Source organism: Condylostylus longicornis, unplaced genomic scaffold (assembly GCF_029603195.1).
Source record: "Condylostylus longicornis isolate FDR11 unplaced genomic scaffold, ASM2960319v2 ptg000022l, whole genome shotgun sequence".
Classification (NCBI taxonomy): domain Eukaryota; kingdom Metazoa; phylum Arthropoda; class Insecta; order Diptera; family Dolichopodidae; genus Condylostylus; species Condylostylus longicornis.
Window position 1 is genome coordinate 3667759 of NW_026577991.1, and position 24579 is coordinate 3692337.

Below are 24579 nucleotides of genomic sequence, written 5' to 3' on the forward strand. Positions count from 1 at the left end.
TAAATTTAACTTCTTTTTCTCCTTTTATTTTATTTTATTTATTTTTTATTCTTGTACTCGTATCCTTTTTACCAATAGTTAACCGGTTTTTTTTTTTTTTTTTCTTTCCACTCTATAGAGTAAGAAGTAATTTTAATGTCCTTTATTTGGTCGGTCAGTATACGCGAGAACTTTTAATATAAAAGACGTTATTATTAAAATAGCGGGTAGCGATCCGTATATAAAGTAAGCAAGACAGCAAAAAAAAAAAAAAGTAAAAATAGCTAAAAACAATAATAGCCGACAAAAACTTAACAATTTTTTATTTTATTATTTGAAAATAAGGAAAAAAGGAAAAGTTTTGCCATTTGGAAAATATCAAAAACAAAAAATTTTCTATCGCGCTAACATTTTATTGCGGATATTTCTTTTTGCCTCCTCTTCTTGTTTCTGTTTTTTTGCATAAAAATTATTTTGTTTTGTGGATTTATCATAGAAAAAAATCAATAAGAATGTAAAAAAAAAAGGACGAAGGGAAACGGATTTTTATATGTGGACAAACTTTTATATTTGAAAAAAATAACAATATTCTGCGACTTTTTATTGGCTTTTATTTTGTAGTAAAACAAAAAGATAAAAAATTATTATGAATTGTGTAAAAATTTAAAAAATAAAAGAAAATAATTTTTTAGTAATTTTTGTCGCTAAGAAAAAACGAAACCGCAAGAAACTTTTTAATTTAATATATAAAATTATATAATTAAAACGATTTATTAAGGCTATAAGATAAATGTAAAAATGGGATGCGCAAGTAGTTCACCATTTATTTCAACTGCTGGTAATGGTGCATTAAAAACTGCTAATGACGCAGCTAGTAAAATGATACATAGTGGTGAAGAAACGCTAACAGGTAAGTTTTAAAATAAATTTAAAGAAAATTTTTACCATTTATAATCATTATCGAGGATCTTGCAAGAGAATTATGGTACTTTCCATCCAGTACTTTGAGATTTTCAAATCGATTGTCAAAACTGCAAGATCGTCAAAACTGCAAGAACAAATATCGTCAAAACTGCAAGAAAAACAAATTTTATTAAATATTTTGGACAAATAACCAAAAATATACAATTTCCTATGTTGGATAGAGAATATTTTCTAAGTTGGATAGAGAATTTTCCATTACTAACAATAACACAAATTCTTTAATTTGTCCCTTTTTTCAAATAGAATTTTTTATACAAAAAAAAAATTGATCCTATAATAATGCCAAATATATTGTACATATGTATGTATTCCATCAGACCCTCGAATTTTTCTTAATCTTAATATTAACACAATAATAATATTAATATTATAATGTCACTTTATTCTACTTAAGGTCAATCAGATACACCACCATTATTATTGATTTTTCATTTAAAAACTTATTATAGACTTTGGAGGAAAAAAAAATATTCACGCAATATTGTTAACGTCATCAATACGTTAATCGAAATAAAAAAATATATTAATTTTTATTGATTTAAATATTAATAAAGTTGAATACTTTGTTCTAAAACAGTTGGACAAATTCATATACATACATAATTAGTACATATAAGAAGAATTTAAATAAAAATTTAGAAATTTCTAGAATTAAATAAATTTCTTGGAATTTAACTTAATTTGTAATTGATTTTAAACAATTAGTAAAACAAACTGTAGGTAACTATATATTAAAATGGTAGATCCAGTGACAACTTGATTTATGTTGCAACGCAATTTTAATTGTTAAATAAAATAGAGTGGTGATGAATTCGAATTTTGAGCTCTCTTTGATAGCCGAACCTAAAATATAATAAAATTAATCAATTGAATTTCTTGAATTTCAAAAATAATAGATCAATTTTTCATTACAAATTCCATGTGATAAATTTTTTAAATCAATAAATCTTTAATATCAATGAAAGGCACTCAATGTCACGCACACTTATTTAAAGTAAAGGATAAATGTACAATATGATTTCAAATAATCTTGTCAATTGTATTTCTTAAAATCATTTAAGTAAAAAAATCATTGAAGCAAAAACCACACTCATGCTACATACATACACATGTTAAATTTTTCAATACGGTTCAATAATCTTTCTTACACCATTATGTTTGTAACCTTTTTCCACACAGTAAACATATAAAAATTCTTAGAACGTTTCTTTAACTCATATTTATTTTTATATTTTATAAAGATTTATTTAAAAAAAGAAGAATGTACGTGTTTTAAAATTTAATACATAAAAAATTTAAAATTTATGGTACAAAATTTAAAATATACTAAAAATTAAAGTCACATTTCACATACACAATGTTCCATGATTTAACTCTATTGATATGAATATGATTAGGAGTTTTTGAAATTAGAAACAAAAATCATTAAAATGGAATTAAATGCACTAGTAAAATTTCTTCTTATAGTAAAAATAGTTTCACTAAGACTACTTTAAAATTTCTAATTCAACAAAATATTGCAAATTTGGTTATACATGTACATAATACAATGATACCAATTTCATCAGGAAAAAATTATCTTAATTTAATTTTATTTAGGAAATTATAAATTGTTCCTTTTTTAGTACTTTGTAAATTTTAAAATAAAAACAAAAACAAATTATTTTTTCTTGTAACCCACTTATCTAATATAACAACGTGTTTGAATATTGAGAATGTTCCCGTTTTACTTCAAAATTGCATATTTATTTGAAATTTACAAGTGCTAAACCTTTCCTATTTAAACTCAATATTTTAAATTATTGCATTATAATATTCCATATAAAGTACATTATGTAGATATAAAATTATATACTTTACAATTTCAGTTTTAGAAATTCTAGATAACATAAAAATACCGAAATAAAACATAATAATTATCTATTTTAGTTAACTCTTTCTCTTGTACAAAATTAAAGTTTACAAGAATACTAGATCAAAGCTGCCATAAAATATAAATTACTTTCCACCACCTATCATAACTGTTATAGGTAGCTACCTCCCTACCTCCCAAATTCTTGTTTTATATTACATACACAAAGTGTACATATTTAAATTTGCACTAAAATAAGTAAAAAATTCCTTCTTTTGCTGCAAAAAATATTCAAAATATTTTCTTTATGATATTGCAAATGTTATTTTTAAATAAATTTTATACAAAATATTTTACAAGAACATTTTAAAATAGAGAAATTCGAAAAATACAATTTACTATACTTTTAGAATTTTTTTTTCAGAATAAATAAATAATGAGAATCATTAAGAGAACATAAGAATTTTAAATAGGACGCATAAATGACTTTCTATAATGGAACAATATTGTGTAATATTCACGACTTGTTCATTCCGATAGTAAATACATATAAAGTTTATAAGGTAGATAACGCAAAAGTAGGATATCCTGTAGATGAAGACCAAATGAAATAACGAAAAATTAATCTTATAAAATAAAATATGTATATAAAAATAAAGTCCCTCCCCAATATTATTGCTGTTCATTGGAACTTTCTTAAAAAAATACTAAATCTTTACATAGTTTTTTTGCCAACTTTGTACTAACTATGATGTAGCAGACATAAACTTCAGTCCATATTGCGTTACTTTTGGCATAATGTTGTACATAATAATATTTTCACTTTATATTCCCAATCCGGCACTAATACCTGCCGTACTAATAATTTTTTTAGCATAATCAGCATATTTTTTTTTTTAAGTTACCTTTACTCTGGAGATTCTTGTGCTTTTTCCTGTTATGATTCTCTTATCGGACCTCAATATTTTTATTTCATAACAATTCCATTATAACATTCAAATTTTCTGTATTTTCCAAATATAACACAACGGATGAACCCAATATCCAATTTCAATCCAATAATAAGGAATAGGAATTTTCTAAAAAAATTTCTGTCTAATTACAAAATTTTTTCAAATTATGTTTTATGTTTGGTAAGAGACCTTTACCAACAAGCGCTTATGTTACATAATGTGCACACATGAAAAGTATATTCACAATTCGTATGTTGTATATCTTCCATATTTGAGTTTTATTATGTTATTATAGGTAATTATCATTTTGAAAACAAAATATAATAATTCGTAAATTTTAATTTTATTGCAAAAATATTCTGCCTTGTGTATCACGAATCACGATCGACTTATATACATACGTATGTATGGGGAAGTATATAGATACATATACATATATGTAGGTTTTGGTATTTATGTCAAATTATTCATGAAAAATATTTCTTGTTCTTATAACATATAGGCACTTTAATACTTTCCTTTTTTATATCCCTTGAATAAAAAAACATGTGTAAAACACAAAGTTAAGAAGATTATGTATTTTCTTATTTGTTTTTGTTGCCCGTGTGAAAAAAAAACTTTGAAATACTATAGCATATTGAATATTATGTAGAGCTAGATATGTAGACATTGTTGTGTATGCATGTGTTATATTTGTGGAAGGAATTTGTTATATTTATGTACATATATACCACAAATATTAATATTTGCGCGTTTTGCGTGATATTATTATAAATATAACATTATTATATTGGTATAAAAAATCATTTATCCCTTCTTCTTCTTCAAAAATGAAGGAAAACAAAAAATAAAATTTTCAATAAAATCTTCATATTTAAGTAAATAAATACGTTGGTAAAATTTTTTCGCAAAAATTCTATACGACAATAATCATTATTGCAGTACACACTCTGACTCATATATGTATGTATATAGGTACTTACATTAAAAACATGTATTTTATACATCTCTGTACAAGGTTTCCATAAAAATTTTAAAATATTAAAATCCTCAATATTTATTAGTTTACTATTGGGTTTTCTTGTTAAGGTCCTGGGTGGTGCTTTTAACTCTCCTGCATTCGATTCTAACTTTTGTAGCGTCTATTTTGCTCATTTCATTTACTTTATTTGTTTAATGTTTTTAACTTAGAATTTTAAGTTTTTTTTTATTATTATTATTCTTTCAATTACTAACGGATAAAAAATTTGCTAACCAATATTGAGATACATATATAATCTTTTGATAATGCCGTTCACATAACATGACGGCTGACAAAAATACCGTTATTTCAAAGTATATATCAAATTATGATATTTTGATTTTAATGAAATTTGACAATGTCATAATTCACAAACATTCCCAGCGTTCACTTTCAAAAATTCACATTCAAAAATAATAAAATTCTAAAGTTCTAAATAAGCATTCACAATATCAAAATTTAAAGTTATGATGCTCCAGCTGTTGTTTTCATTTATATCTGAAAAGAACGTACATATCTAATTACCATTCCCAATATATTTTCGCTGTAAGGCAAATACGCAAATTGCGTTTCCTTTCATTTTCTTGCTTTAAGCTTTTATTATTTATGAAACTCAAAACACCCTGCACATATATGGATATTTTATGAAATATTCTATAAGGAAAAAATTTATTAGTGAATTGTTATAAAGCGGAATAAACTAAACAACACCACTAGCAACCAAAATATAACAATTTATTTAAGTATTTTTATATAAATGTGAAATCCTCTCTAAATATGTTTATATATATATATGTGTTTGATATGCAAATGAAAAGCCTTATCATGAAGATTATAAACAAACTAAAAAGAAAAAAAAATTTAATGATCATATTATTGTTTAAAGTACATAAAAAACGTGTATACACAGAAAAAATAGAGACAAATTTCACTGTTTTCGTCTTTCTTTCATTTGTTTTTTAAGTAGCGATGTATTTGGCAAGATTTAAAGTTTTTGTATTTTTTAAAAACAAAATTTTTTTGTTTTTTATTACTTTAAAATGAGAATAAAAGTTTTTTTCTGTTTCTTAAATTACTTTTAACGAGAATATTTTTATTCTTTTGTTTTTGTTTGAATATTTCTTTTAAAAAAAACACACACATTAAGGTCAAGTACTCTTTTCACTTTAAAGCATAAACGAAAAAGAAGTATGTACTTTCAAATTACTTAAAAAAAGGAGAAAAAAATTAAATACTTTATCTTTAGGTGTGAAAAAATATCAACGAGATTAAGTTAATAAAAATAAAAAAAAGCAATGAGAGCTTTAAGTACCATAATCTAAACAAAATTATGTTAGAAACTTTAGTTGTTTTTTTTTTTTTGATTGAAAACTTAGACAATAAATAAAACCTTTCTTTCTCCTTTAAAAATATCCTTTGCTAATAGATGCAAATTGATTAATAATGAGTTGGTATTGCATGTGTTGTTAGAGAAATTGTTTAAACAAGGACCCTTTAAAAAAAATATTTTATGTACGTGCTCAGATTTTCATTATTTTGAAATTATTATAAAACAGTCAATAAATAATTTTTATGATTATAAATAATACTGTCATTCATTTTCATATATTTATACAAATATGTACACGTATCCATATAAATGTATGCATGATCAATTTTTTCTTGAATAATATTTACGTATTTAATTACTGCGAACTTAAATGAACAGTTGGAAATTCTTTAAAAGTTATACTTTATGAAAAAACATTTAAATATTTTGAGTTCCCGGACTGCTTACCGTAACGATTATATACATTAGTCATTTCTTTTAATATTTTACAGAAATATGTGTTAGAATATTGTGAATTCGTGCTATCAATTAGCACATAAATTTGAGCTGCCATCCAAAAGTTTGTTTAAGAAATTAAATAATTCACCTTAAGAAAGTAAATAATTCACAATACTTTACACGACGACTTTTGAATTAATGGTTGACATACGTTTCATTCTTTTTTGTTGGCTAGCGGAATGAATCTTATGTCAACTATTGAATAAAGAGTCGTTGTGTAAACATAGTTGTTATTAATTATATTTTTATAGTACTAGACTCCATCTATATTACATTTTTACACTTCTTTTTGACACCAATATTTGAATTTGAATAATAACCTTATTATACAAAAAATATAGCTGGTGAAATATAGCCGAGAAAAATCAAAGCCATAAAACTTAACATAACATTTCAATTTATTGAATATAATTCTGAAAATAATAAAATTCGTTAAGATTTTTTCAATTAGATAAAATAAAAACAAATTAATTGTAAATATTATTCAAATGAAAATAAACAAATAATCTGATAGTGTTAAAAAGGAAAGGACCTAAAATGTGATAGGTTATGTGGGAATGAATATAATGTATTCACATATACATACATATATGTAAGTATGAATGTTAAAATTTCAATTAAATTAATGAAAGACAAAAATTATAAATAATATATTGTAAGTACATACAGATAGGCACAAATTAAAATGAAAAATGATTGATTGATATTTAATTCGATAATAACCTGAGTAATGAAGTAGGTAAATACACACTTATGTATATTACCCCAAAAACTAAATTATTTGCTTTACTGTTGGCAATTAAAAAGTTTACGAACGCTGGGGTGCATAGTTAATTTCTAATGCAAAATCTATAACGATTTACACATTTCTAGTTTAATTAAAAATATTGTAGCACCATTATAAGCAAAAAATTTATAAGTATGAACAAATATTTTAAAACGTGCTTACCCGGCTGAATTATCAAAGATAAGGGCGTTTGAAGTAAAATTTTTGAGAAGTCGATTAAAAAATAAAACATATGTAGAAATACCAAAAACTGTAAGAAATTGAAATATATCAAATAATCGTTAATTGAAATAGTTAAGTATGTATAAAAAGTTAAAGGTTCAGATTGGTACAAAATAAAAAATGTGTGTCAGACCAAAACAAAAATATAACAATAATATACTATAGGTCAACAACTCATAAACGTGCTGCTTAAATTACATAATTATAGAAAATTACAGAAAAACATTATTCTTTACTTTATATTTTATTATTAAATAATCTACAATTACGATAAAATATTAAATATCAAAATAAAATTGTTTATATTTTGTAGGTACATACAAATAGAAATAATAAATGATTGTGAAAGGCGCCATTATTACTGTTCAATTTATATCAAATATGTACATATATGGATAAATTACATACGTATATACATATATTAGTGGGTATCGTTATTGTATTATGGCCATATATTTCCTCGTACATACAATATTTGTATATTTATATCCTTTCCAGTTTAATAATATATTATTAAATGACAGTAAATTTTTTATGAAGGAAATATCAATAGTATTCCTAGCTGCATATACGTACCAACAAACACATTACATACATATATAAAAATAGTAAATACAAAAATCTTCTAGCTACAATAGTGTATCAATTCTTAAAACGTGAATTTTTGTAATTTCTGAGAAAATCATAAGTTACTGGAAATTTGGAAAAATTTTACTGTGCGTACAATGTATGTAATTTTATAGCAAGAAGATTCAATAATTTAGTATTGCGTTATTAGCTTATTTTAAAATTTAATAAAATGAACGTTCAATCTTTTGGTACCTGATATCATTTTCCGATTCCGACTTATATTCTCTAGCTCAAATTAAGCAGTGAAAATAAAAATATTCTCAAACTAACAAATATTGAGTTATTTAAATTTTGTTTTATGAAATCGAGCGATATGTGCTAGAAAATGCAGTTTTTATGTCAATAGCTTTATCACATTTTAATATCATACTCAAACTTAAATTTATTTTTAAAATTTTATGAACATTATGTACGAATGTATATATGTATATTGCGTTTATGGACATAAAATATTTTAGTCCTTACTATTAACACCTAGAAAGCGCGGTCAATAGTTATTGAAAACGAGAGCAATAACATAAAATATGATTTTTTTTTTTTTGGTTTTATTGAAAGGATATCGAAAAATTATGTCAGGCCAATAAAAAAGAAAATAAAACCTTTTTTATTCTCCAATTTATTTTATTTTTTCTGTTTTATGGTCCAATATTATAATTTCCTTTATCTGTATTAATCTCGAGTGACTCGAGTAAAAAAAAAATGTTTATTTGAAATGTAAAAAATGTGTGCTATTAACAAATTTACATCTATAATTCTATGTACAGGTGTACAATATATAATGTATGTATATAGAAAGGATTAAAATCAATTAATTTTATAGGTATCTCCGTTTCATATTTAGTTTATAAAGAAAATTCATTAAAGTTTTAATTTAAAGACTATTATATTTAAAAACGCTGAATGAAAAATGATTAAATTTCATGAAAGTGGGTAATGATTTATGGATTATTCTGGTCCAATAAGATCATTTAATACCAGTGAATAAATTTAAATTCTTCATATAAACTTACTGAGACATACGAAATGCAATTTAAAGAGAAGTCATAGCATAAAATTAGGTCAAATTTTAAATTTCCAAATAAAAATCCTGGTACAATGAAAAAAGCCCTGAAATAAAGTGTTTAGATGTATTGTTATGCGAATTTTTAGGATCGAAATTGTTATGCAAAAACTTAAAATTATATTTATCTCGCCACAATTTAAATCTCAATTTATTTCAAAATTATAGAAAGCAAATAATAATTTTCAGAGTCCTTTAAACTCTTTTAAGCAGCAATTTCTTTTTTAAATTTTATACTCATATGAATCCTACATATTTGAACTTGAATCGTGTCAAATGAAATTTTAAATTTTTGGTTATTTTAAAAAGAGCCATTAAATCATAAGAAAAGCAATAATATCAACTAAATTTCTATTCTTTTTCTAAACTACTTAAACTACAAATAAAATTTAAATATAAAGAGTGGTCTTATGAGAATCAAATGTGCAGGTTTTCTTCAAAAGAAAATCTCAAATATTTTCTATATTTTTTTTTTTTTGGTAACCTCACCGGAAAAATATCTTACACTTCATAAATAACACGAGTGTTAAGGATCCAAAAAAAAAAAAAACCAAATAAAATTTTTGCTTTTTAAAAATAGAAAATTTTTTCTCAAATGTTTTTTCAAACAATTTTTCTTTTCTACTTTTCCAAAGTTTTCCTTAAAAAAAAGCAACCCTTTTCCTTTTTTTTTTGCTGATTTTCATAAAACCCAAACTTTTCATTTTTTTCCGCAATAATTCCGGTTGGTTTCTTACCTAAAGCTCATTTTAAATATTTAAGGATCCTTTCTTCCTTATGTACTTAATTTTAATATATTTATATTTACACATACAATGCGGTTTTATATGCGGCAACTCTTATCCATATCTAAAATAGGAAAAAAAATTAGAAAAAAGGAAAAAGGAAATTAACTTTTCACCGAAACTCTTGAAAATCATTTTAAGATGAAAAAAATTATTCTAATATGCAATAAAAGTTCAAAATAATTTATCAAAATGAATTGACATTTTGTCAGAGAAACTATTTCAAGTGTGTGCAAAAGAAAAAAAAAAATCTTAAAGAAAAATTGAAAAATTTTTGTTTACTACTGCACATCGAAAAGTGGTACATCCATTTTGGTGCAAAAAAAGTCCTTAAGAAAATAAAAGAAAATTTCTTAAAGGATTTCTAAGGATTCTTCAAAAAAAGATTAAAGATTTTTTATTTTCAATTGAATAAAGATTGAATTTTCATTGTTCTTTTTTCTGTTTTTTCCTCCTCATTTTCGCTTTTTCATTCTTTGAAGAATTTTTTTTTTTCATTTAAAAGTTTTCACTTTAAAATATGGAAAGTGTTTAAGTTGAAAATTTTTGCAAATATTTCTTTTTCGTTTTTGTTATAATAAAAGTGTTTTTACATATAAGGAAATTATAATAATTTGTATATAATCGCAAATTAGACATCAGGAAGACATCAAAACAGATTTCAATTATTTTGAATTTAAAAAGTTACTTATTAAGAATCATATTATTAAGATAAGTTTTATGTAATTGCGAACCCATCGTAACCAAGAGTCATCTAAAACTATATAATTAAAGAAGAGAAAAAAGTATAGATTTTTCATGTTAACTATGAAATGTCCGTATCTCTTTTCTTTTCAGGAATATAGTATAGCACCTACTACTCGTAATGAAATTTTTTAAAACTCCGAACAAAGCGGTGGCCCTGTTCACAATTTGATTTAAATATTTGTGAGAAGAGAAATTTCAGTATGGTACTATACTTGGACAGTGAATTCTGTGATTGGATCAATTTATATCTGAAATTGTATGGATTAAATAATATTCCTATAAAAAGTTGCGATTAATTAATATCAGGGATATTATGCAAATTAATATTGCACGAAAGAGCCAAAACAATTATTATTTAGACGCACAAAATGTGAATTGCCCAGAAAAATCGTCATTATTTAATGAGGAAGAATAGAAACATTGTATACGGGTAGCAATTGAGTATGAGAGACAAAAAAGAAGCTTTTGGATTAAGTTTTAAGAAAAGAAAAACAGTTGCGCTACAATACTAGTGTTAACATACAATACAACCAATAGTTAAACCTCATTTAAAATCCTAGAAAATAGAAGACCTCAGAGTGCCAAGATCAACTCTTACCAATGCCAATATCAAATTTACTGGTATTAGATTTTGTTAGCATTAAATTAATTTAATTAAAATAACTTTCTTTAAATTTTTTCTGATAAAAAGCTCATGGCTGATATTGCCAATTTAATTCACAATACTTTAAAAGTTTTGTTAGTTCTTATGTTTCGAACTATTCTTTTCCTGTTGAAATGAAGTGAAAAATAAATTTCCCACTGTGGTAATAACCTAGGAAAGTGTGAAACCAATTTAATAAATTAAAATTTTTAATTAATTTAAACAAAAATTTATAATACGAAAATTTGGCAAGTAAAAATTGTAAACATTCAGAAAATAAAAAAAATAATTTGCAGAAATTCATTTTAAATATATCAGGATTTCCTTATCCTTGTATATACGAGTACAATAAAGTTTTAATAGATTTCGATTTTAACTTTTTTTTTAAATTATTTCAATTTTCTATACAAATATTTCTATTGGTAATTGTAATTTAATTCCTATATTATCTATATTATTTTAATAATATAGAAAACTTTCAAAAAGGAATAAATAAAAATCTTATCACAAATTTTAAAATTTATTATGTTTTCCAATTTCTAGCAAAAAAAATACTCTAATAATAATTTTATTTTGTTGAAGACAGAAATTTAATTTATTTTCGTAAAACTTTAAAACTTGAATAAATTTTGTTTTTTTACAAAAAATAATAAATTCAAAAGAAGTCGACATATTTTTTGTGTTTTATAAATTCCATAACAGTAGAGTTTCTATATATTAAAAAAAAAGTAGAAAAATATTTTAAAAATATCAGTGCGGTAGACATTTTTAAAAATCTATTTTTATAAAATTTTCGTTTTTTCAACTTGTATTTCTTGAAATTATAATCATGTGTACAGAAATTTATTTTATGAATAAATTTTTTGTTTAAATTTAAAATACAGGAGAAAAGACTAAATGTAAGGTTTTTCTCCCTACCAAAAACTTTAATTAAAAATTCCCTTGAACTTTAATATTATTATAAATAGTTGGCATTTTTTTTTTATTTATTCAGTAGAAAAAAAATCTAGAAAATAAAGGTAGTAGCTTCCGTCATGAAAACCGAATATAAATAAATTCAATTCCTTTTTTTTTTCTATTTTATTTTTAATAATTACTATTTTGATTGTGTATAAATGAATGTAATAATTGTATAGTTTGAAATTATTAAGAAAATTTTTTTATATAATTAAAAAATAACGAAATTCAAACATAGTTATACTTACATTATAATTCTTAAAACAGTTTAAAAGAACAAATTCGCTAAAATTACAAGAATTATAAGTAATAATTAAATTATATAGGGAATCAAAAATATTAATATTTATGTCAAATAATTTTATGTGTCGGATTATTGGGCATTATAATAACAATTAAAAAATATTTTACAATAGAATGCAGAATAGAGAGTCCTCTAATATTTTGTAAGTTTACGCATAAAAATACCGCTATAAATAATATAAGAACAAAACCAAAGCGGTGAACGGTAACAACGAACGATTTCAGTTGTTATTATAGAACAACTGTATAGTATTTTGTATATAATGTTACACATACATCGATGATGTCAAAAAATAAAACGCCAACGATTTTATATGCATTTTGACATTTCGCTGCGGAAAATCTTTTTTGTAGCTCTCCCACAAATTAATTTGATTAACGGCTGCAAACTTTTGACATATGTATAAGCAAATATAATTTTTTTCATTATATTCAATGATATTATTAACAAAAAAATATCAAGAATGACAAATCAAAACGACAATTTTTGTACTAATTTCAACCCCTTTCAGTTTCTCTCACTATCAACCAAACAACATGATTCATAAGCTCCATTATTCGGTGTACATAATAATTATTTTTAAAATTTTATCGGTAATTTGTCATCACAGTTAATGAAAATTTAAAATAAATATTTAAATAATAATATAAAAATGAATTAAAATTATGAAATTATTTTCTAAACATGCAATGTATTATAATTTCAATCTCGTATTAAAATGACACTAACTGATTTTTCATTAAAAAAAAAAACAATTCGTGCATTTTTCCAAGATTGTTATTTTGATTTCACGATTATTACAAAAATAATAATGCAATTTTAATATTATTGTAACTCTAAATTGCATGATTTATTAAATTGTTAACAAAGTATGAGTTTTTACAAAATTATTTAAGGTAAAATAATTAAATAATGGAATCGTTTATATAAGTAAAAATAAAACGCTATGAATTGTAGACATTTAATATAGAAGTCGTAAAATTTTTCAACAGTTTTAATGCGCTTCAATAATTTAATTTTGAATGTAAAAGATTAATTGGATATTTGGACGATTGTTATATGTTATTAGTGTCAATATTATTAAAAACTGATTATCATTAGTGTTTATGTGAAATTTTAAAATCGTGAACCGTCAAAAATTTTTGACAGAAAACCTGAATTGCTTTTTTGACATTTAAATTGCAAGTGATTATAATAGAAATGTCATAATCTATCTCAATATCTCTCATACATATCACCTTTTTGGCTTCTTGAAATATTGTTATATGCTTTATTCTACTTAATCTGCTGAATACTTGTTGAACATTTGCATTTCGCAATTATATTGTGTTTTAAGTTACAGTATAAGAAATTTTAGAAAAAAAAAATTCATTTCTTTTCGAATGTAGTATCAAAATTTTACTGTTTTAAAAAGCACACGACCAAATTTCAATATTGCTCAAATTCAATATTAATAGCGAAATATTTCTCGGCTTTCAATTTTATTCCAATTTGAAATTTTGTATATTATTTAGAGTATAAAACAAAATATGTATATGTATTAAGATATACATACGAAAAATAGCGTGATAGAAAATCATATATTTTTCTTTTAACAAATCTAGTTACTAACATTAAATTATGAGTTTTATGGAAATTTTTCACGCTTATTATTATTATTATTGTATATAGCAAAAATAATAAAAAAAAAATTTTGCTTTGTTTTTTTCCTATTTTTCATTCTTTCAAAAATCTATTTTAAGGTCTACCATACATTTGATGGTGTTATAGAGCTCATAATATTAATTTCATTAATAATTAATCCTTATTACACAAAAAATTAAAGGAAGTGAGTTGAAAAGTAAAGTTATTTGAGTATATTAAATAATATTATTTTTTTTTTGTTTTTTTGTATTTTTTATTTGTATAACTATAAATTTTAAGTTGCTTTTTTTATTTTAATGAAAGCAACAAAATCTAAATTGATGTGATTAATAAAATTTATAAGATAATAACGACTTAATGACGTAAAATGTTTAAATATGATATGTTATTATGTACTATGACGTTTTTATTTATTTACAAAATATTATTCGAATATTAAATCAAAAATTTTATAATAAAAGAAACAAGAATTGTGATTTATCAATTTTTTAGTTAAAAAACTGAATATTATAGGATTATATAAAAAGCATACTATTCATAAATTTGACATATTAATAATTCATACATTCGCTAGAAATATTAACATTTCACATTTCGAAACATATATTGCGATAATTGAGTACTCCAGGTATCCTAGACCAATTTTCCGCGTTGAAATATCAAAATTAATTTGCAATATACATATATAAATGGGACTGTCAAGAATGAAGGGAAATTACCGTCGCAAACAAACATCGTCGGTAAAGTGGCCTAGAATGACATTTTACCGCTGGCGGTTTTTTTTTGACATCTTTTGACAAGTTTAGATGTGTGCGATATTATATGTACGTAAAATCTAAACAGTTTATTTGGCCACTCCGCATTATTGTTCTGTGTTAACAACTGAAATCGTCTGCTGTTGCCGTTCACCGTTTTGGTTCAAGTTCCAACAGTTTCATTATTATTATTTAATCTAAGTGTCTTCTTTACATCCTAATAAATTTTGTAATATTAATACTCAATTTTAAATTTAACAATGTATGCGTTAAACAAAAAATCGATATTAATATTCTAGAAAAAAAGAAAAAACCCATACAAAATACTATGACTCATTTGATTTAAATATAAATGAACTAAACATCCTATTGTATTTTTTTTTTTTTAAAAAAATGTCAGAATTAATAATTCCTAAACTTCCACAAAAAAAAAAATAATTACATATTCAAATTCGTTGTAAATTTTATTCTTAATTCTAAGAAATACGCATATTTTTATATTTTTCACCGGTAGGCGGCGAATTTAATTTATTCTTTAATCAATTTACTATTACAAAATTTCACTAGAGTGTGTCATAGACGAATTACATATAATCATTCCATTTTTAATTAAATTCTAATCTGAATCACATATATATAAAAAAAAAACTTTATATTTTTCTTAATAAATTTTCAAATTAATAAAATTATTTTGAATCAAATTTTATCACCCTAAGTCCATTTAGAAATATGTAATTAAAATTTAATATTATTGAAACAAGAAAGTGGATACTTAAATATAGAGTAGAAATTCACATTAGAGCAGCAATAAAAAATAAAAAAACTCTCATAGGGATTTCAAAATATTCTTATAAAGCTACATACATATAATATACTTGCATATAATTTTCTTTTTATTTATATTTTAATATGTTTATTTATCATTTTATTTTTAAATCCAAGAAAATTACAAAAAGTATAAAAGGAATGGAAGAAAAAAAATTGGAAAAAAAAGGACACGCAACATGTGGATTAAATTTATATTTTTTCACATGAAAAATAATATTTTTATCAAAGGATATAAAGTAATTTTGTATAATTTATAAAAAAAAAAAAAAAAGAATTGTAAAATATTGTGTAGGTGTATTTTAAAGTATACATATATATTTCACAATATTATTTAATAAAAATTTTTATAGCACTATTCGATATTATTTAATGTATCAAAATTTTTAGGTTTGCTTATTCATTTACCTCGATTCATAAACTGAAATCGAACATGTATCCGAAACACGTTATAATGAATGAGGCTACCAAATTTTATTTCCATTTTTACCGGCTTATACAAGTCAACTAAGAATTCTTGAATTTAACATATTGGAAATTGTGAGAGTCTGGAATAAGAATCATATTTAAATTCATTAAGATGTTAAGTACACTAAATAATTTCTTAATAAATTAAGATATTAAAGTACATGGTTGTGTCTTAAAAACAAATAATTTTAAAATTAGCCCTTAGTAAGATTTTGTAAAAATATTCCTCAAATATTACTCTTTGTTTTAATATTATATATAATTATTGATTAATTAATTGATTTCTTCATACTAAATTCTAAAATTATATAAAATCAATTTTAGGTATATGAAATTTTAAATAAAGTAAAAATTGTAGAGTAACTTGTAACGGAGTCCAGAAAAACCGCCGTCTAACACTCTTTAAAAGTATAATAATGCTAATTGTTAACAATTAAGAAATTGGCACATTAAGTTGAAATTGGACCTATTACACTTTTAAGGCATAATTTATATGACAAATGTATAATACATTGTAGATAACTGAAAAAAATAATGGGCAAAGAAACTCTACTCATGAACCCGATCCATTTCCAGCAGCTGTGAAGAAAACTTTGTTGAACAAAATGTCTCCCATGATGACATTCGTCAGTTACCTAGCAGCCAAGATTCGATTTCTCCTCAAGCAGAGCACCAAATCATATAATAAGACAAAATGTATCACAATTTTCAACAAAAAAATGTATTACGCTTCAAAGTCAAAACGAATAATCTAGATATACTCTTTATGCAAACGGAATTTTTATTATTAAAATAATTGCTTTTGACAATTTAACAATTCTAAAGTTATTTAAATTAAGTACTGGTACTTTTAATAAGCATTAAGACCATTTAAAAAAATTTTTTTTTAAATTATTCTAAATTACAAAAATTATTCTTGTAATTCCGTAAATATTGTATGCCAATAACAAATGCGAAGAAGGAAATTAAATTTGAAATTAAGTCTAGGTCACATTTAAATATTTTCGGTCAGTTTAAAGAAACAATTGAGTTTTCTTAATCATAATCAATTAAGTAATACATATATATATATATATGTTAAAGAAAAATTCGTAACAAATCCTTGAAAATATAATGGATATTTTGAAAAGAAAAAATTTTGTAATTAAGTTTTAGATAAACGCGATTGTACTATTTCTTTTAAATTCATAAATAATATCACAAAATTTTTTTATTAATATTAAAATAGTTTTAAGAATTATAGCATTTTACAATAATTAATCCTTTTACTTAATTGTTATAACAAAAAATTTTCTCTCCCCTAAAAGTATGCATTTTTTAAAAAAAATCGTTATATAGTAAAAATAAATACTTTCATTCCAAAATGTACATTTTCCAAGAAGTATTAATAATTACAGTATTTAAAATGTATACCAGTTGACTTTGATGTAAATTTTAGTTATTAGATGCTATATATAATTTGTTAATTCGATTAAATGTTCATTTTAACTTTTATAAAGAACAGAAGGAACTTTGTTCATATGTATTTAATTAAAATAATATTTAGAAAATTATATAATTAATATTCATAATTATTATATATAAAAAGAGAAAATATTCATTACAACCATGTAGTGTTAATTGGCTTTAAGTTTTTAAAAATTTTGTTCAGATTTCGTGATTAAGTACTTTTAAAATGATATTTAAATTAATGTATTTTTTTTTTTTTACAATCTACTCTAACATTTTACACTTTACTCTAATATTTTATGTATGAAGGAAAAGCATGTTATTTATGCACATTTTATATATATACGGATTTCGTGAAATTCGTGTATTAATCAAAATATTAAATTACTTAAACTTTAGTTTAAAAGAAACACGAAATAAATCAAAAAGTAATACATAGTGTGATTATATTGTGAATATCAAGGGTAAAAAAAAAATGTTATTTAAATGATTTTTTTTTTTTTTGCTTTTGTTACAACTCAGACGTAATTTGTTAAGCTTGACCTAAATTTTCCTATAAAGATTTTCTATTTAAGATAAGAATTTTATATTCATATCGCCATTTTGCCCTAAATTTATTTACTGCACGTATATATATTAAATATTGGAAAATTGGAGTTGAGTGTTCATTACAATACAATAGGAGTAATGAAACCAGGGGTTATGAGTGTAAAAATTAAAAAAATTAATAAGGGAGTTTATATTTTAAAAATATACCAAAATTTTCATACCAAATGAATACCACAGTTATACACAGGGCAGTTCTTTTTTTTTTAACTTACAGTAGGAGTGTTCTAAAAATTATTTTACGATAAAGCAATACAAATGTTGCCGCAATCAACGATATATACTTGATTTGAAACATTTTTTGGTTTAAAATCTAAATTACTACTTGATATTGGTTTAATATTCATGTTTCATTTGGCGTTTCCAACACAATTTTGTTTAGGTTCTTAAAAATTCCTAATATTTTTAGAGTAGAACTCTTACAGTCACCGATTTATAAACAGTTTTAAAAACTGAATATGAGCTATTAAAAATTAAAATCGCATATATTCTGACCGGCATTAAGTATACTTTATTGTTAATTAACTTTTTAATTATTGTTAATTTTGAAAATTTTACTCGCTTTATCTAAGCATAAATTGAAATTTTATTTAATTTCCAAAATAAAAGCTCTTAAAAAATAAATTATGAAGAGAAAAATTTATATATTGCGATGGTTCAATTCCACTATAATATATAACCTTAAATTTTCATAAAAATTTAAACAAAAAATATATTTGGTTGTAATTACATAAATAAAAAAAATTTCCAAGAAAAATAATATTTTGAAAATATTTTTTATTAGGTCAAGTAGAGACCGCATCTAAATTTTTTTCCCTAACTTACTAGAATTCCACGTGATGGTGTATTTTATATATACCCGTATACGTACTTCAATTTTTCTTTGCTAATTTGTGTTTATTGCGCTTAATTAACTATATTTATGTATGTATAAAAATTCATATATTAAACAAGGCAGAGGCGGATCAAATTTGCAAAAAGCGCCAGAATTTTTTCATAATTTTTTCCAAAAAAAAATTTGCTTTCAATTCACAGCGAAATTAAATTGATAACATTTTCCTATATACAAACATTGCAAAACAAAAATTTGAAAGTTTAATTCTAGGCTTCAATTCTATGACAAATCTTGCGTTGAGCGTTTGAGAAAATCATTTTGAAATAACCATTTTTCGTTTTCTCATTAGTTTATTTTAATTTTTATTTTAATATAGCTTTCGTGGTTTTACAAATTATAATCTTAATGTAAGACAAGTTAGTGTATAATTAGTATACAAGTATGCCATTTTATGCCAGTTATAAAAATTTTTTATATTCTCACAGGCACAACAAATAAGACGAGAACGATTAAACTTAAATATTTTATTTGCAAATATAAGAAATACACAAAAAATTCAAATATTAAATATAAAATAAATTACAAAATAAATAATAAAACCAAATTCTTAGCACTTGTTGAATTTTTTTGGGTAAAAAAAAAATAAAAATAAAATTTGACTTTAAAACTTTCGTTCTTGTTGATTTTTTCTTTTGTTTAAAGACACGCAAATAGGCGGCAGCACACTTGAAATTCCAATTTATTTTTTTGTGAATTTTTGTTTTTTTTTTCGTGTTTCACATTAAAGTATTCAGTGATTTTTCATTCTTAGAATTTATTTCATAAAAATTTAGGACAAAAGTGAAATTTTTTCTTGGCAATAATTATTATCTGAGTTTTTTTTATTTTAAAAACAAAATAAGAAAAGAGGACAAAATGAATTGCCCTTGAATTTCAGAATAGAAGGAGTAAAACGTAATTGGGGGCTGTCGATATTCATATATTATATCATAAATTATGTTTTAATTTTAATATTTATAATTTTGTAACAAATTTACAATAACAAGAAATACAATTAGTAAATAAGAATTGCAAAACATACAGGCAGACTAAGAAACAGTCTATAGTGTGTGGTACCCTAACCAATTATTAAAGATCCAGGTTTCTGAACAAATAGAACAAAATCGTAAATGACTAACGATATATTGCCAGAGAAGTCACTTCAATATTGAATATACTAATTTTGTGTGTAACACTAGAGATCCAGAGGTTACTATGTGTATATAATCAGCACAGACATGGAATGTTAATGATTAATATCTTCCAAGAGAACCATAAGTATTTCATAAGTTATTTTTTCATTTCAGTTAAAGCATTAATTTTAATTATTATTTTAGGAACTGTGAAGAATACAATCAATGTAATTTTGTTATTTTTGCATCTGCGATAAATAATTTAACAAAGTAGGGCAAACTCTGTTTTTGAGTGTTATTGTAATTCAAGAATAAAAAAATTTAACTTCATAATATTATGCATTCATAGGAAATTGAATTTCTATTCATTTTCCCTTCAGCATTCAAATAATGTATGTGTTGTGGTTAAAGCAAAAACCAAATTTGAACTATGTTTCAACTATACTAGATTAATATTTCACAAATTTTAGCTGCGGTACAGAGAACTTTTTTAATATATTTTTACAATTTCAAAATATTTTCTCCTTTTTTTTTGTATACTTTTCAATAATTCATCATTTGCAAACAAAAATAAAAAATTTTGAGTTGTTTATGGTCTTTTTTGCAAACGAAATATTTATTATTTTTTGGCTTTTTTTTTAGAAGAGTAAAATTGAATTCTTTCCATACAGGATATTTCCGTTTTAAGTGCACTTCCAATTATTTCAAATATTATTGTATCAGCGATCCTGGGGACAGTATTCATAAATTTTGTGTAAGCCCAATATATGCATATGAATTTCTGATTTCTCACAAGATTATAGAAAGCCATGAAATGATATCACTCTATCATGAGAATCTATTATGGCTGGAGTGCTGAGTGCGGGACAAGTCCCTACAGCATCCGTATGAGATCCGATACCCTAATAAATTCGAAGACCTTGTGAGACTGGAACTCCGTCGTCGCAATGATGCACCTATATACAGGAATATACTTAAAACGGAAACATCTTGTATATGTGCACAATATATTGTATAATATGCGTTTTTCTTCAAAAAAAAAACTATAACAATAATTCTTAATATAAACATGACAATGTCTAATAAATTTTTTTAAATTTTGTTTTTTTTTTCATTTTAGAAATAAAAGACACAATTGGTGAAAAAGCAAATCATGTAAAAGAAGCTATTGTTGGTGCTGCACAAAATGTTGGACATGAAATTGAAAATGCTTTTCATGGTACTAAAAAAGAAATTAAAGATACTGAAAATAAAGTTGAAGAAAAAATTGATAAAATTACTGAAAATTTAACTACAAAAGAGGAACCAAAAGAATCAACCGATTTTAAAATAATACCATTAAAAGATCCAAATGAAAAATTGGTTGATGAAACATTAGATGAAATCGCAAGTACATTTGATGAAACAACAGCTGAAATTAAAGATAATTCAGAGAATTTAATGAAAAATTTAATTAAAGATACAAAAAATGAAATTGATAGTGGTATAGATAATGTTAAAGAAAATATTGATAATATTGAAAATATTATAACAAATAGTGATAATACAGATATGCAATCGATTGATAGCCTTAAAACATCATCACCAGATCCAGAAATTGAAAAAATTTTATCAAATGATAAAGAAAATAATAATCCACCAACACCAGTACCAACATTATCTGAATTAGAAAAATTACACTTAATGGGTAAAAATACAATAACAAATATTGAAAATGAATTTGATGAAAATAAAGAGAAATTAAATAAGATGACATCGAGTACAATTAATAAAATTGATGATGAATTAAATGATGGTAAAGAGAAATTAAATAAAATGGGCTCGAATGCAATTCATAATATTGAAAATGAATTAGATGATATTAAAGATAAATTTAATGTAATGGGTACAAAAACATTTAATACAATTGAAAATGAAATCACTGATATTAAAGAAAATTCAAAAAAGAATTTATCATCAGCTGTTGAATCAATAGAAAAAGAAATAAATGCAGCAATTACAAATACTTGAATATAAAATCGAACAAAAAGAAAAATTATTTAAATTAAATGAAAACAAAATTATTGTTAATTACTAAAAACGCGACAAACAAAAAAAAAATTAACTTCAGAAAGCCAAATAAACAACAAGAAAATACAACAAATTTTATATACAAACATCTAAAAACAAATATATACATAAATACATACAAACAATATCAATCAATTATAAATTGGAAGATTAAACTTAAGTTGAAAAGTAAGAGAATTAATTAAAGAGGCTCGGATTATTTATTTACAATTTCAATTAAAAAAAAAAGGAAACTGTTGAAAATGTGCGAGGAAAATGTTGATTGCATTCATATGATATCGTTCGTCGACAAGCGGAAACGGATTTTCTTTAGCCTTTAAAAATATTTTTTATACTGAATTTAAAAATTAACTTACAAAAAATTTATTATAATTTTTCATTTAAATTTAAGAATAATATTAATTTCAATTTTTTGACGCTTCGAATTTTTTACTCTGGATAATAATTTAGTGGAAAGGATTCATAAAAAAAACAAACTGATTCTACTATAATTCTACCTTAATCAAATTGCAATAAGTCAGAAATGTCGGAACTTTAAATAGACAAACTTATCAATGTTATCATAAATGAAATTTCATAATATGTATAAGATTAATTTTTTAATATTTCTAATTAATTTGGTTATAAGTTACCTGATTCGTTTGTATAATGGAAAATAAATCTGTAAATATGGGACGACTAATAAATAATCGCCCAATTAAGAAATTTTTTCGTATTTAAGTAAAAGAAGCAATAGTATGAACTACTTCTATAAAGAATATAAAATTGACTGTGGGAGCACGAAATTGAATTGGAATTGAAACAAATAATAAAATGATAAAATTAAAAGCTCAATTTTAAATATATAACTTAAAAAACTTACAAATTTATAATATGAATATACAATTAATTTTAATTTTATTTTATAATTAATAATAGTACGTATATAATTGCAATATTAAGAACTTCTGTATTATAAAATAGACCTCTTTCTCTTATTATGTACAATAATAAAAATATAAAATTCAACAACTTTAATTAATAACAAAAAACGAATATTAAACAAATACGGAAAAATGATTTTTTATAATAAGTATAAGAATGTTAAAAAAAACCCTTAATTTGAATATTAAAATATAAAGAAGAATAAAAAGCAAATTGATCCAATAATTATTACGAAAAATATAAAAAACTTATACATATGAATTATGAAATTGGATCATTTTGCTTGAGAATCAAATTATTAAATATAATATAAAAAAAGCACTTCCGTTGTATAATGTCCGATATTTTTAATAAAATATTAAATTCACTATTATTTTTTGTTCTTTTTTTATATATAAATAATTATTAATTAATTATTATATTTTATTATAGAAATAAAAATTAATTTATCAAAAATAAATAAATTTTGTTTATATAATTGAATTGATTATTTTGCTTTTTTAAATGTTTAAAAGTTTAAGGACAGCCAAGCATATTTAAAACTCGATGATTGAGATTTATGAATAGTTTTCCTTTAATACTAAGTATGGTAAGAAACCTAACTACATATCATTATTTTTTAATTGTTTTCCAAATTTTAAATATTTTTAAAGAACCCCCAAAATATCGCTTCTTTTTATTTATTTTATGTGTTTTATCCTTAAAATAAATATTTTGTCCTGAATTTATACATAATTTTGTTTATAACTTTATATAATATATATATATGTATATCCATACGTACATATATTTTTGTTTTTCGAAACTGTTCTCTAAAGGTTTGTGTCGTTAATTATCATAATTTTTACTTACATATTTAGAAACAGATTAAAATAATTACAAAAGGTTTGCGTCATAGAAAAATTATACCATTCCGAAAATTGAAATTTGTGCGACATCTATTAGAAATAAATCGAATTAAATTATCTTCAAAAAAAATTTTATTTAAATTGATTCTTTACTCCAGTTATTATGTATATAAAAACCGCATCCTACAGATATTGAATTGAGCTATAAAATAATGGGGATTTGCGATTATT

General features: G+C 23.0%; 1 protein-coding gene across 1 annotated transcript; it reads left to right on the forward strand.

Annotated features, from left to right (window-relative positions):
* The first annotated feature begins 670 nt into the window (after positions 1-670).
* LOC129606894 (uncharacterized protein PF3D7_1120600) lies at positions 671-23533 on the forward strand. Its single transcript, XM_055517513.1, has 2 exons — positions 671-889; positions 21627-23533. The coding sequence occupies exons 1-2, from the start codon at positions 778-780 to the stop codon at positions 22514-22516; spliced, it is 1002 nt and encodes a 333-aa protein (XP_055373488.1). The 5' UTR covers positions 671-777; the 3' UTR covers positions 22517-23533.
* Positions 23534-24579: the final 1046 nt, after the last annotated feature.